The sequence below is a fragment of the Hippoglossus hippoglossus genome, chromosome 11, assembly GCF_009819705.1.
Source record: "Hippoglossus hippoglossus isolate fHipHip1 chromosome 11, fHipHip1.pri, whole genome shotgun sequence".
NCBI lineage: Eukaryota > Metazoa > Chordata > Actinopteri > Pleuronectiformes > Pleuronectidae > Hippoglossus > Hippoglossus hippoglossus.
Window position 1 is genome coordinate 15,395,240 of NC_047161.1, and position 16,080 is coordinate 15,411,319.

At 42.6% G+C, this 16,080-nt stretch overlaps 1 protein-coding gene and 1 long non-coding RNA gene across 2 annotated transcripts; one reads left to right on the forward strand and one right to left on the reverse strand.

Moving 5' to 3' along the window:
• The first annotated feature begins 932 nt into the window (after positions 1-932).
• On the forward strand, positions 933-14,208 carry LOC117770367 (SH3 domain-binding protein 5-like). Its single transcript, XM_034599734.1, has 9 exons — positions 933-1,310; positions 1,778-1,840; positions 4,817-4,945; positions 9,362-9,526; positions 10,410-10,540; positions 10,815-10,857; positions 11,076-11,292; positions 11,427-11,774; positions 12,980-14,208. The coding sequence occupies exons 1-9, from the start codon at positions 1,227-1,229 to the stop codon at positions 13,150-13,152; spliced, it is 1,353 nt and encodes a 450-aa protein (XP_034455625.1). The 5' UTR covers positions 933-1,226; the 3' UTR covers positions 13,153-14,208.
• LOC117770368 lies at positions 11,897-12,973 on the reverse strand. The gene is made up of 2 exons (XR_004615383.1): positions 12,484-12,973; positions 11,897-12,409 (listed from the first exon to the last, which is right to left on the reverse strand). It is a non-coding gene; the product is annotated as an uncharacterized LOC117770368 (long non-coding RNA).
• Positions 14,209-16,080: the final 1,872 nt, after the last annotated feature.

The window sequence follows — 16,080 nt, forward strand, 5'->3', positions numbered from 1 at the left end:
GTGGAGGTCATAGACTGTATAGTGGAGCTGCGTCAAGCAGGATAATAACCAGCTCCAATAAAGACCGGTGTGTACTGTCAAAATAAAAGCGTAATTTAATTTTTTTTTTTTTTCAAGTCCTATAAACTAAAATCTTCTAAAGCTACAGATCATAACTTGAATGTAGTTTAAATAAAGTAAGGTCAAGTACAGACATAGGACAGAGATGTGCTGCAGCTCCTGTTGTCAGGTCCTATAGGCAACGAGAAAAGAACAAAGGTTGTCAATGTTTCAGTTCATATTAATGTTTGTAAATGGCAGTAAGACACACCAGCGATGATCTATTTTCAACATTGATTATGTTTCCATTTATCAATAAATGTGATGAATGGGAAATTACTATTTACTACTTTTTGTTATAAATAAGAATCCAACGATTAGTTATGCAATCAGCTAAATTAATTAACAATAAAATATAATGCTATTGTCATTATTTATCACAACCAGACTACTAGGCTAATCGATATGAAGGACAAAACATATAGATGAAGGAATAAATAAACCAAAAATGTAGTTTCTGTATTCATACGTTTATTTATTTAAACATTTATTAATTTATACATGTATTCGTTTATCTATACATATCTATTTCTATTAATGTGGTTTCTTACTTTGTTTGTTCTTCATCTTTTTCTGAATGATGGTGTCATGTAAGCCTGTTTTAGGCTGTACAGATAATGTACATGCCGCAATAGATAGATTCTTTATTATTTTTATTATCGTTATTAATAATAATTGTTATATCTTTCATTAACCAATAGATCAACTAATCATTTCACCCACACAAGAGGCCACTTACGACCTCCTACGAAAGCTGCTGCTCCTTTCCATCTGGGTTTTATTTTGAAAGTCCAAACCAGAAGTGCGATTGTTGATTACTCAATTAACTTTATGTCCTTCCACAATGTGTTTGCCTTCCATACCCGACCAGTGATCCTGGTCGTGCCAAGTGTGGTGTCACCTCTCCGTGCGTCCTGACGCGCTGCCCCTGGGCACACAGCTCAGCGCTCCGCTCCTTTACGCGCACCTCTAACGCCTTTAAAAGCCTGGAGCATGCGAAGTGCCCGGTGTGAAGGTTAGATAGGGCGGATCACTGCTGGACACCCCCCGCTGTCCAGCGCAGCACCCGGGGGTCGCGCTTTGTTCGCAGAGAGGACCCTCCTTTTCTTTCTCCAGGAACCCCGAAAATGGATCCTTTACGAAACGACAGTAACTGTGAGGAAGAGTCGCAGTGCGCGGAGGAGGAAGAAAAAGTAGATCCAAGAATCCAGGTGAGATCTTTTTCACGGATCCAGATGTGACCAGATGTGAAAGTGACATTGAAATGAAAATGTGGAAAGATGACGAAAACAAGGATCACATTTAGATGGACAGTGTTAGGACTAATGTATTTTTCACCCCCACATTTAATGTAGTCCTATACGAAATGAAATTATTCTGCAGCAGTTACAGTGTCATTTAAAGTAAGTACAGAATTCATAGTGTATAGTCATTAAATGAGCTGCTCCGAGGTGGTGAAAAATAGATTTAAATTGAATTTGACCCTCTCTCACACACACACACACACACACACACACACACACACACACACACACACACACACACACACACACACACACACACACCACACACACACACACACACACACACACAATTTTGACTCCAGTTACATTATCTCTTCCCAACTAACTCGCCCCCTCTCCGGGCCTTTCCATGTTGCCATGTTGTGTGTAAACAGGGGGAACTGGAGAAGTTAAACCAGTCTACAGATGACATTAACCGCTGGGAGAGCGAACTCGAGGTAAGTCCAAACACCAACTGCTATCATCATCATCATCATCATCAGCCTCACCCAGCATAGGTAAACACCAACACCCAGGGCAGAGCTGCCCTGCAAAACACTCCTCCCTCTCACTCGCTCAAAAACTTAGAATCCTGTGTTTTACTGTAAAAAAAAAAATGAATCAGTGCTATGAGTCAATTCATTGTTTCCGACACCATTCCGTGTTTTTTTAGGAATTTGCCTAGCAACGAGGTCATTGCTTTGAAATACTGTGATTCGCATGGAATGGAAATGTTTCTAAAAGCAGGAGCTGCCTCTGAGGGAAAATGTGGGAAAAGAAGTGCCACTCCTGCTTAATAACACTGTACTGAATGAGCTCGCAGTGCTCGGGTAGAGCATAACTGTAATCTGAATGTTAAATAAAATCTTTGTATGGCACATTTTAAATAGTTTAAATACCAAGCACTGTCCTCATTTCCCTGTAACGCCCTCAGACTTAAAAAACAAACCTCATTTAAAGGCTGTAAGGGAAGCAGCAAGAAACAGTCGACAGTTTTTTCCTAACCGCACTCACGTGTATTTAAATGTGTGCTAGAGGGGTTACTGTTCACCAAAAGTAAAAACATTCCAGAGGGAGGCTGCAGTTTTTCTTTTCCCCAAAGTAGGTCTCCTCTGTTTCTCATTAAGGCCTTCAGTCCAAACTCCACAAACCAGAGCCGGAGTACATGGAACAACAGAGGCAGTGAGAGAGAGCATCTGAATGCACAAGGCTGAGCCATTATTATTTATTGCTTTATTCCAGCTAGAGACAGGATCGTAGACCCTGGTTATTTTTTACCCACATGTGTTACTGAATTACATGCCACACGTTGATAAGTCACATTTCTTTCATTGCCGTGACAATATTTCGGAGAAACCGCTGTGTCCATATGGAGCCATCGACACACACATAAATACACACACGGACATTGACAAATAGACAGAGAAAGAGGGCAATTCATGAAGGAGCGGGAATGAAAGTAAGGAGCTGAAGAATGTGAACATGCAGCTGTCAGGCTGCGGGGCTGCTTTCGTGCCAGGTCTGGAGTCGATTAAGGAAGAAGTACAGTAGATTGAGAGGAGTCAGGACAAGCTGTGGTTAACATCATGTTCAGAGATGAGATTCTCTACTCTGCCAATATAAACTAAACCTCCTATATGTCCTGGCAGCAAGATAATAATGTGTGTGTGTGTGTGTGTGTGTGTGTGTGTGTGTGTGTGTGTGTGGGTGGGGGGGGGGGGGGGGGGGGGGGGGGTTTAGAGTAAGACCTAAAAACAGAGAGTCCAAGACTATGTGCCATTCTTGACCACAATACGTGACCAGTAGCTCACAGGTTTTACCTCTCAGACTGCATGCTGCGTCACCACCTCAACGCAGGAACAGGAAGTCAAGAAAAACGTAATGATGTCACAGGAAGTTTGCTTCCTGTAGCGCCCTCTCTTTTTTTCCCTCTTTAACACTGTTATAGTTCTCTGTCCGTTTAATGAACAGGATGCAGGTGCTGCTGCCTTTCAAACACATATTCTGCAAAATGCAACATATAGACACACAAAACCTTGTACTTCAACCTTGAGTGAGGACAGTCATTGGCATAACGCATTCCCAAGCCCCTTACCCTAACCTTAACCATCACATCTTAAGGCCTAACCCTAATCCTAGTCCTAACCCCCACCTAAACCTAATTCTAACCCCCAAAACAAGTCATAAGCCCGCAATATAATTGCTCTACATGTACGCATATGCAAAATGTCCTCAGTTGGTCTATGCCTTAAAATGGTCCTAACAAAGATATCGGTACACACACACAAACACACACTTACATATTAACTGTTATATATAATTTAGCAGATGACAGGTCTCATTTTTGAATAACATAGATTAAATGCCTACCAGCTTGGACTTGATTTAAAAACACACACACACACACACGCACGCACACAACAATTTGGTTATCTCACAATCCAGGATTTCACCACCAAAGAATGAATATAAGGTTTGCTCAACAGCACAAAGGGGAAAAGGCAAAAACGCTAAACTGAGCTACCGCGGTGTGAAATGCACGTGCTTGTGTTTGGCTAATGGTTTTCGCGATGACTTGAATTAGAGCAGCCACTCTGGAGCCACAAGGCCAAATAGATCCGGGCTAACAGGATGGTGCTTAAAACGTTAAACACAGGAGAGATTGTACTGGGTAAATGGCCAACACTGATTTTTCACATTTGTTAATGGTTGGACCTGGATGAAAGGCAGTGATTCAGCTGCAGGCTAACAAGGGTCTATAGCCATGCTAGCAGCTCTGACATAATGCACGCCTTGCTGAGTCTATGCAGCATGTTCACCCTCTGTGTTTGGCTTGTCAGAATGTTATCATTGGCTAATTGGCACTAAACACAAAGTATAGTTGGAATGTCGTTGGATTTGCAGGTAGTTTGTTATGAACCAAAATAAAATATTGGACAAATTAAAATTTAGACCTCATGATGGTGTTACATGAACAGTTAAGGGATCAATACATTTACTGAGGGAGACATAAATCACAGAGGGACCATGGTTCAATCCAACAATATCATCAGTTGTGTACGTTGGCGTCTGTGTTTCTGCCTTTTTTAATTACAAGACACCCTCTGTTAAAGCCGGCCCACCACAGGTTTATCAGCCCACCACAGGTTTATCAGACCTGGGTGTGTGTCCCTAATCTTAGGGGCCACCTGGGGTCTTTCCTCCTGACCCAGAGCTAATCGGCGGCAGCGTTCTGCAGTCCGCGATATTTCTTTTATGGTCTAATGTAGGGCTTGTTCATGGATTCCTAGCTCTTTGAGAAACCTGATAGTGGATGTTGCAATAGAGCCCCTGCATCCAAAAAACACAACACAATACATAAAACACACAGATTCAGGCTAACAATGTCGGAGAAGTTCAGAATCTCATATCTTGGTGTATATATTTGTGTCTAGGACTGTCGTCAGCGGTTTCGCGCTGTGCTGGTGGAAGCAACGGTGAAGCTGGACGAGCAGGTGAAGAGGATTGGCCGAGCTGTGGATGACTCCAAACCGTACTGGGAAGCACGCAAAGCAGCAAGACAGGTACACACACGTGCATACATGTGCACATGTATGCACACACACATACACACACATGTGTTCACAGAGAAGAGGTGAATTGAGTGACTCAAATAGAGAATGTGAGGGCAAACTGACTGAGGATTAGTGATGAGAAGTTTAAAGAGCTCAGCTTGTATCTACTTAAAGAGAGCTCAGTCATGTGATTTCTATTTTTACAAACACACACACACACACGATATATCTGCCACATTTCTTATAATCTGACTTGCTTTCTTTGCTGCTCTATGTGGTTTTAGACTCTTAGTGGTTTAAGGTTTGCTTCACTGCTGCAGGTAGACATACAGTGGGGCGACTTCCCCAGTGGTTATCATACTAAACTGTGCTGTTCCCTCTGCAGTGTGTCACGTCCTTTACTGTCTAGTTGCTCGAGCCTGCGGAGGCTCTGATAAGATTGGATAGCACCAGAAATTTGGAGTCCAGCGCACCCCCTTTGCAAGCCAATAAGGAAGGAGCTTATGAGTCATTCATCAGATGGCAGACATTTGTGTGTCAGAGCTGAGCTGTCAAACTGAAATAGACTGTGTCCTTATGTGTGTGTGTGTGTGTGTGTGTGTGTGTGTGTGTGTGTGTGTGTGTGTGTGTGTGTGTGTGTGTGTGTGTGTGTTTGTGTAGGTCCTTATTTGTGTTGCAATATGACAAACTACCGTACCTGCTCCTGACACTCGCATGTGAGTGTTAGGGATTACTGGGAGGTTTTGAATTTTGATGGGACACGCTTTCACGTGGAGGGATCAAAAGTCCCCCCTAGCTTTGTGTGTGTGTGTGTGTGTTTGTGTGTGTGTGTGTGTGTGTGTGTGTGTGTGTGTGTGTGTGTGTGTGTGTGTGTGTGTGTGTGTGTGTGTGTGTGTCTGTGTGTGTGTGTGTGTGTGTGTGTGTGTGTGTGTGTGTCTGTGTATGATCTGGGGGTTTAAACAGAGCAAAGCCGATAAAGGCCTTGGGTTGAACTAGCGTATTGTCTGGACATGATTTATGGATGGATATTTAATATTTAATATGTGACCTATTTTCAAGGGACTCACTAGGAAAACATGTGTGTGAATGTAGCTCCAATGCCTGCCCTCATTGACCCTCACACACACACACACACACACACACACACACACACACACACACACACATCACACACACAATATTGCACTTACCTCAACCCCCATCCATAAACCAGACTCATCCCTCATCCCCAACCCCCCATGTTTTCCCCCACATTCCAACAAATTTGTGGGGTGGGGGGGTGTAGAGGAATTTGCCTGCACTGTCCTGTCTTTTGTCCTTTTTCACCCAGCATTCTCTTCTGCACCACTGCCTGTTTGTCTGGCTGTCTGTCTCCCGTGTCCCCTCTCTCACCTTCCCCGTCTGTTTCACCTTTCTCTACGTCTTCACCCTCCACCGCTCACCTCCCAACACTCTAAATGGGCTGAGCCCCTAGTGATGGAGGTGTCAGACAGGGCAGCGGTGTCGACAAAGGGAATAAAAATCACACACACACACACAGAAACAAACGACAACAACACCCTTTAGTAGGGGGACAGGAGGAGTCATGGTACAAAATGGTGAGGTGGCTGTTGTGGTGTTTCAGACTCAAACCATCTCATTGTTTTCTTCTGCGTCAGATTATGTGGTGGTCATGACATCATGTTAATCAACAGATGGCAATTGCATCGTCATTTGCATGCTGTATCATGCTTGAGCAGGCTTTTGAGTCCTCTGCCTTCTGATCTGAGTAACTCATCGTTGTGCCAAAGATCTGTCACCCGTTTAATTCATTTATGCAAACTGAGTAAGACTGAGGCTACATCCGCACTACTACCTTATCATTAGAAAACGCATCAGGTCTGTGACAGATACTCCTGGTGTCCACACTACTGAAGTGTTTGAGCTGCCAAAATCAAGTTGTTTGGAAACACTGCTGATCCTGTTATCGTCTTAAAACTCCAGGGCCGTGTTTTAGTCTGGGCCCGAAACGATGACGTATACACCCACAACCGCTTGCTGATTGGGTCTTTCTGGTCACTTCACTGTTACGTCCAGCTCCTATCACATGATCACTCCCCTTCTGGAAGAAAAACAACCGGCATCAGCCTCAGCTACCAGTGTAGAGCGCAACATGGATAATCAATTACACGTGTTATTCACCCAGCTAACAGCTGATATGCAGTTAAATTCTGCATTTTACAATAATGTTTACATGCCTACATGAACATTATTGTAAACGCTAGTGGCAAGAGATCGTTTTAGCTTGAGAACCCTGTTTTCAAACTAAAATGTAGTAGTATGGATGTAGCCTGAGACTCACACAGTCACTGTCTTCTGTCAGCTTAGGTAATGACAACACTGAGCCCCCCCACTCGCTGTAGCTCTTAGGGATACACGCTAATGAGAAAGGAAGTGTGTGCAGGAAGTCCTGTGGAGGACCGGTACGTTTTACCTCCAACCTGATAAAAAACACAAGTTCCTTCTCTACTCCTTCCTCATAGTTTCTCCTCATCAAATATCCATCATCCTCCTTCTGTTTTCCCTGCATCCAACCCCCCTTCTCTGAGCCTGGGAAATGGGTCACGACAAGAGACAAAAAGAGGAGGGATTCATCTTTGCCAGTTTGTCAAACTCACAGATTACATGCATGGAGCAGCAGTTATCTCCCCCCCTCCCGTCTTCTATCTCCTCTCTTTCTCGAAGGAGCCTTGGCAACCCTGGATAACATATCTAATCACTGCACTTGTCAGATGTCCAGCTAACGCCAACACAGTAGTTGCCAGTTTTGTGGTTTCTATACCTTTGTGTGAGACGATGCAGACAACCGCTTGCTCACGTCACTGTTTAGACCCCTTATCGTAAAAATGGCTGACACTGGCAGGGGTCGAGTTACAGAGGTCAATGTAACAGAGAGCCGGGGGGGGGGCGTGAGAAAAATGTAACAGCTGAGAGAACTACACTGTGTTGGTGCATTTGCAAATTTTAAGTGTTTTTCCTACTCGGCTGCACTTAGTTACGGTTTATATGATATGATGTGAACACACCATGCAGTATTAGGATATGCTTACATCGCAGCATTATAATAACTAATGTTGATCACTTGCTGATAAATTACCGGTGCATGCTGTGTACAGGTCACAAGTCGTACTGTTGATATTTTAAAACCCTTGTGTAGATAATATTCTCCCTGCTCACGTGGTGATATTGTGAAAGACTCCATTAGAAAACATTGCACATTTGGATTTCAAACAGTTGCACAGTGGAATGATTTATGTTTCCAACAGGGAAAAAATGTGTTTATTCTGCAGTTAAAATGGCCATTTAGCTGCAACAATAGCACACAATACTCTTTTCCAAATGCTCACGAACGGAAACACTAAGTAGACCAGCTAGTTTGTTTCCATTGTAGCTCTACAGTATGTAGTCAAAACGCAGGAAGGGAAGGAAAGGTACCATAGCTGCATAATAATGAAATGCCAGATAACAGCAGTGTTTTTCACATTCACTTTTGTTTTGTGCGACCCTTTTGTCCATTGTAAGACATTTAATTTCCCATAAATGAAACATGCAAGAGGGTTACGAGGAAAATGAATCAGATTAATCTTAATTTCTTGCCCTTATTAGCCTCTTTTTTTTTTGTTTCAGAATCTAATCGTAAATGTACCAGACACAATATGGGTGTGTTCAGGATATTTTGGGAGTCCCCATCATGTGTTGACATTTAAATCCCACTGAGGACGTTACCCTCCATTTTACCTTTTTCCAAGATAAAAGTCTCAATTAGATCCCCAGCCAGACAGATTTTTCTGATTATGTTAATGTTATTGGACATAGTCTGACTGGAGTTACTGTGTAGCTTAATCTTTGTGTTCATCCAATAAGCTGACCTTTTAGTGATGCTTGTCGGAGGGTGGGAGAGTGGGTCCAAATATGTAGCAGCACGATGGGAATAATCCTCCCATTGAGTGTCACTGTGGGCAGGAAGAGCCCGCTGACAATGTGTCAGATTTTCTTAGTGACAAAGCTTGTATTTGTCTGTTGCAGGGTTATCTGCAACAGACAAATGTGTTTGTGTGTGTGTGTGTGCTGCAAAGGTCCTTCGCCCCTCTTCCTGTCATGAGGAACAGGGCCTCCTGCTGCATACACACCATGTGAGAATGAATTTGATCAACTTGCATGTCAAAATTGAACCCTTGGACACATTCAAAGCTGTCACGATCACAGTGGTTTAAGCTTGCTCTCAGCATTTTCACACTTGTCACTTCTCATGGCAACACAATCGAGCGAAATCTCAGTCTATCGTGAAAGTGTGAGCTTCACAGCTTTAATATTCACCACATTTAGGCTGGTTTAAAACATTTTATATTTGAAAAGATAATAACTACCCTTCTCCCTGAACTCCAGGCCCAGGTTGAAGCCCAAAAGGCCACTCAGGAGTTCCAGCGGGCGGTGGAGATCCTGCGGGCGGCCAAGGAAACCATAGCCCTCGCCGAGGAGCGGCTCCTCGAGGAGGAGAGCCGCCAGTTTGACTCCGCCTGGCAGGAAATGCTCAACCATGCCACACAGAGGGTAGGCACATGACGCAAGACAGCTAGAAAATACCACTACTGACATGTGAGATAGTGAAAGTGGAGTTAGTCAGTGCAGGCACTGTGCCTGCTCTAAACCTGCCTGTTTGTAATGGACTGTATTCTTGGCCTGTGTTGATGCTCTGGAGCTATTTCAGAATTATTTCATTAGTCATTGGTGTCATTAGTGAGTCCTCCAAAAACTACAATATACTGTCACTTGTTATCTTGTTATTGTTTGTGTGCTGGATGTTGTGTGCAGAGCTTTTTGTATCAGTCTATGGTGCAGGAGTTAGAAAACTTTGTGTTAATCCTACCTGGTTTATTAAAACATTTAAATTTCATAGTTGAGGTTTTGATAAAATGAAACTGGATTTGCTTTATTACTGCTCACAGTTAAGATTTACTTAACTTCTGTTTTTCATACAGTTTGTCGGTTATTTCCGAGGTCTGTAAAGCCATTGACACAAGACCTAAGTTCACAACTATTCAAAAGAAGAGCGCTGTGATTCAGCTCAAATATAAAGCAACGAAACACATTTTGTGCTTTTACTTTGAAGACAATTTGAGAAAGAGAAAGTGATTCTATGAATGTTGTTGCCATGACAGAGATCAGCACCCGCTGTACCCATGGATGTCTGTGTCTATATGATTTTGTGAAATTAAAATAAGTATGTATTGCTTGCCCAAATTACACCAAACTCTACACTGCACTTCTTATGACCACTAAGAATACACATGGCACGAGTGAAGCCGATTAGATGAACAGGAGATATGCATTCCATATACAGAGAGACAGATGTTTGTGGAATTAGTTGACTGATGATTTTGTTGGACTTGTCAGCCTGTTGTTTTGGGCCTAACTGTCCTTCTGGTTGGTTCAGGTGATGGAGGCAGAGCAAGCGAGAACACGCAGCGAGGCTGAGCACAGGAAGACGGCATCCAACTACAACTCCTGTATCAGCCACATGAGGCAGTTGGAGAAGAAGCTCAAACGCTCCATCAACAAATCCAGGTCTGGGCTTTTGTTTCCTCTGCGATCGACTTGACTTGAGCTTCCCTCTGCTTGGGCCTCTTCGTATGCGAGTGTGTTTGTGTGTGTGTGTGAGAGAGAGAAAGAGGGCCTACGTTTATGATGCAATCCAGATGTTTCATGCGTTGGTTGCGCAGTGCTGGGGTGTGCTCCTTTTGTAAGAGCCAAGGAATGTGACTGCTCATTGAGGAGTGTTATTCTTCAGGCAGTTTCTCATGCCCTCTCTCTCACTTTTTCTTCTTTTTCTCCCCTGCAGACCATATTTTGAGCTGAAAGCCAAGTACTATCTACAGCTTGAGGTACTGTATGTTCTGTTCGTATAAAAGATGTGATTTTAGATGCAGAGCATTTTCCATTTGGTATTTGGCCAAATGCCATGCTCACTTAGCCTAGGAAACACTTTCCTAATGTTAAAATCTATATAAAATAGATAGATGGACACACAAATTGATGTTATAGTACATTCTCATTATCTATACATAGTTTTACTTAGAAGTTGTGTTTTTATTTCTCATAGCAACTAAAACGTCACGTCGACGAGCATCAGGCCAAACTTGTGGTCGCGAAGGCCCAGTACCGTGAAGCGCTACGCAACCTTGAGAGCATCTCAGAGGAGATACATGCCCAGCGACGCTCCCTCGCCATGGGAACCAGGGAGCAGGGTGTGGGCGCGGAGGGAGATGGAAGCAACGAGGACATCGCCAACTTCAAGATGGAGTCAGACGGCCTGTCAAGTGAGTGTAACCAAAGCTCGCCATTCATTTCATCTTTCCACATTTTTGTTATGTCTTGTTATGTTGTTGCATCTGTGTGTCTGCATGTTTAATGTTCATATCTGTGTGTGTGTGTGTGTGTGTGTGTGTTTCAGTGGTGTCAGTGTCAATTGACGAAGAGGGCAGTCACAGCAGCAGCTCAGAGGAGGAGACCAACACCTCCTCACCAGAAGCCCTGCCCTCGTCAGCGTCTCCTTCCTCCTCCCATCCTTCCACCTCCGCCTCCACCCCCCTCGACACGCCCAGCCCTTACCCCCTCTCCTACATCTCCACTTTGTCCTCCGTCCCCTCCTCCTCCTCCTGTCCCGGGAGCCTGAAGTCAGTGAGCCCCAGCAGCTCTCATGACTCAGACTCGGTGTGCGGTTCTGGGCATGCCTCACCTCTCCTTGGCCCTCGCAGCCAGTGCAGCGGAGCTTCCTCTCCAGACTGCGACCAGGAGAGAGGTGTGTACGTTGTGTTCATCACGTCACCATGCATTTGTTTGTTGCCTTCTGGTGTGAGGCCTCATCCAATCTGTTTGAAATTTTAGTTTTGGAGCATTAAAGAGATATATTAGCTTTTTAGAAAACACCTTTTCGCCTTGTGTGGGTCAGACGTGTTCACACCTATTGGGAATACTGTGTGGTTCAGGTGAGGGGTGACTCCTGGGTAGAGCGTGCAGTAATCAGGATAAAAAAAAGTGATGTCCTCGGTGCAACCAATCTCTCGCCGTGAATCCTCCTGACAATATTCTCCAAACATCTGCGCAATCAGATATAACACAGACTTTGTACTAGTGATGTCTGTTTAACGTTCGATTTAACTGATCGAGAAATATCTCACTATAAATCTCCTCGAGGTAATGCCTAGAAAAGTTCAGGGTTGAAGTTCATGTGTGAAAGCTGCTTTAGCAAATGATAGGAGATGCAGGAGCTAATATTTTTTTCTCAGAACTATGAAATCTGCTTTAAAAGAATGAAATTGAAAGGCTTTACTTAATCAATTTTAGTATTATTTATCATTTCTGCTCTACATCAATCTACTGATTTTCCAATAATGTCTCTCTGTATTTGGTCCGCATATCTTGAGAACCCTACATCTTATCGGCTTCACACTTTGCATGTTTATTGTAAAGGGCCCAAGGAAGTGCAGTGTCAAATTGGTGCGATTTACGGACATGAGATACGTTCAATATTATTGAACTTTGTATAAACTGGCAATCAGTGACCAGTGCACTGTTGCAGTGTCGACTGGGACTCACCAGCATAAGTGATATGGTCAACAATTGATTCCCCAGTTTGGGGTACTTTGTACTGAGTTGAGCTTCACTGAACTTTGAAAAAACAGGTGAAAAAACAGCAAATTGTGCAGCAGCGGTGGAGCAGCTTCAGGGTTCAGCAGTCCAACTTAACTTGACATGGCTTAATTACTGCAGGTCACTTTTACACCTTCAGAAAATGAAACCAACATCAACACAGACCATAAAACAGCCCATTCCAAACAGGCAGGTTTAGAACAGTCACTGCACTAGCTGTTTTATAATTTGCAAACACCATGATCCATCATTTTAATCTGTCTGGCCAATGTTTGGGTTTTAATAAGTAGCCCTGGTTTAGCTTGCAGATGTATTAACCAGCGCCTGCTCTTCCTTCCTGTGTGTGTGTTCCAGGTGACAGAGCAGAGGGAGCAGAGGCCACGCTAGAAGCCGGTCTGAGTAAGCTAACCTTGACTGTTGCACAAAAACAAGGAGACTCTGGGGACGAACAAGACCCCCAGTACATTAACCCTGAAGTAGCCTCCTCCAGCTCAGCTCCTGCCATTGTGCTACTCAACAGCGTCTGATGAGTGTCCGTCATCCCTTAAAACACTCGCCGCGCCCGGCGTCAGGTCGCAGACTGGACTCCTCGGCAGAAGATGCGGCACAGGGCAGGATAAAGTGCTCGTTGTCAGCAATGAGCGATCGAGCTGCTCGCTCCAGACCGGGCTGGAAATATATCACAATACTCATCAGATGGTGTCACATTAATGGTGCTATATGTCGTGTATTTGACCAACAGTATATCAGTGTTACTGTGAATAAATTGTGAGCGTATTATAAACAAATATGAGTAGGGACAGTATTAGTGGTGGTCTGTATTTCACAACACTATTAGTGACAGGGTTATTCAGCAAACTACATTACCCATAAACCTCCTTGCTTCATATAAGAAAGCTGATTTCACTATAGCTCTGTTTCTGTGTGAAGAACACCATCTTCTTTTTGTGAATTAAAGCAGTGCGGCATATCATAGAGGCTGCTGCTCCTCTCATTAACAGTGTGTGGCAAAGTTAATATGATTAACTTTACTTGATGTCAAAATTCGGCTGGCTGCAGCACCAAGAGACATTCTGCATTAATATGAAGAGTGAGGCTTTGTTGGCTCCGAATTTCCACATGAGGAATCAAACAGGATGAAAAAAGAAAATCATCTAAATCATTTCCTTGATGTTTAAAACCCCCGCTGTCAGTTTGATGCAGGAGCCTATTTTGTAGGAATAGTTGTCAAGGAAGAAACTGAAGTACGAGCAGCACTCTGAGCACTAAACTAAAGAGACCTAACATGTGACTGAACCTGGTGAGACAGCGAAATGGTCTTCCATTGATATTTGTGAATGAGTGAGTCTATGTATTCTTGAGTGTGACATGAAAATCACCGTCTGTGGTGATTCGTATGTGAGGCAAATGCAGTTATTATTTTTTTATTTCTTGTGTCTGTTTTTTGACAAACGTTCAAGTACTCCCCTGTAGTACAGATATTCTATATTTATACCCCTCTATTCTTGTATATGAACAATGTTTTGTGGTTACTGTTGTCATTGTTTAACACAAAATGAGCAATAAACATGTGCTTCATGTAACATTATAGTGTTTGTCAAAATTTGTTTTGGATTCGGCAGATTGTTCCTTGTAAACATATAATATCCCATGCTTTAAGCTTATATTAGTGTGTGTGTGTGTGTGTGTTTGTTTGTGTGTGGACTGGGGGGGGGGGGGGGGGGGGGTAGTCTAGCTAAGGGTGTCCAACAGACACTTAAGAGAAAGTGGTTTTTGCATACCTCTGCCAAGGCCCAACAATCTCTTATGAAATCCCATTTAAATACAATATATCTGGATCTGATTATTTCCTGATGGAATTGACAAGTACTTTTTGCAAACAGACTAAATGAAAACATACCCTCCTTGGTGGAGGTAATTAATGCCTCAGGACAGACATTTTTTTTATGTATTTCATTGGGAAACAAAGTGTTCAGTATTTGAATTATAATTTTGAAATCTGAACAACAGACCATGACCTAAAATAAGCCATTGGTGACTGCTACAAACATAAAGTTTTGTATGTGCCTGCAAAGTTTTCCTTTTCCATTTAATTCGTTTATCATCAGATGTAATTCTGTTTCCTGAAAAGTGCAACACAGTACACAATAGGAAATGACATTTCCTGCCCGCAGAGTTTCTCTCTCTCTCCGCCTTTCAGCAGTTTGTTGTGCGTTGAACCCACACTGGCTGTTTTCATGTCCTGCTGGCTGCTCAGCTGTTGCCCTGCATCTCCTGACTGAGTTCAGTGCAGCACAGTGTCTTTTACTCTGTAACACACTCCACTGGTCCTTTCTTTCCTCTCGCTGTCTGTACACGTTTCTAAAAGCACGCCGCCTTTCAATTACTCTGCATCCTGTGACTTCAATATCTGTATCAGAATAGCTCTGAACTCAAGTCTCACAGAGCTGATTGGTAATACTGGGAAGTGCCGCGTCCATATTGTGTCAAACACTGACATCTAGTGCCATATTTACACTTTGTATGTACATTTCAGGCTGTGTACAAGGGGGCACAGGGATGAAGAGAGTGAGACATCTCAGGAGGAAGCTTTTTAAATGACTTAATTTAAAAAAGAAAAAAACTAATAATAACATAAGAACTTTTGCAAAAGGTACGGTGCAAATATAGAAGTGAGAAGAGGTGAAGCAGCGATGTTGCAGCAATCTTGATGTGCCCATCCAGACTTGTGGCCTCTTCACCATACATCTTTGAAATCATGAATTGAAACAGGAACTTTGAAAAGTGACATTTTGTCAGAATTGCTTATTCAAAAGTTAAATCTTTGAGGCAATCCATTTTAAAATTGTGTTGTGATTTGTTGTACATTAGAGGAATCTAGACTGATAAATTATTGCTTAAAATAAACCAGCCACCAGCAGACACATCTCGAAACTTCAGCACATAAACAAACTTTCATGTGTATTTAGATTGTGCAAACTTTCCCATAAGTCCTGCTGAATTCAAGGTTTTCGACTGTCTTAATGTCTCCCGCTGATTTATTCACTAGGGAAGCCCAATTCTTCGTTAACTTAATATCTCAAAGTAATTACTTACTATTTAATTATTATGACTCAATATCTCATAATCTTTACTTATTATTTTATTGTGACTTACTTTGTCATAATCATGAATTACTATCTCATTATTTAGATTTAGCATTCATCCTTTTTTTCTTTCACTGCCTGAAATGGGGTTTCACTGTCTTCTTTACATTTGGCCTTTTTCTCTACTCAGTAGCCACTTTATCAATATTAGTTTATTTTCTCTAGGTAAACTACCAAATACTACTATGTCAACACCTCTTATTTATTCTTCTATGGTCATTTTAATGCTGTTTTTATTCCTATTTTATTTATATTTATATATGCCCCTGTCTCATATCATGTATTGTAAGATGATGTGTAAAATGAATC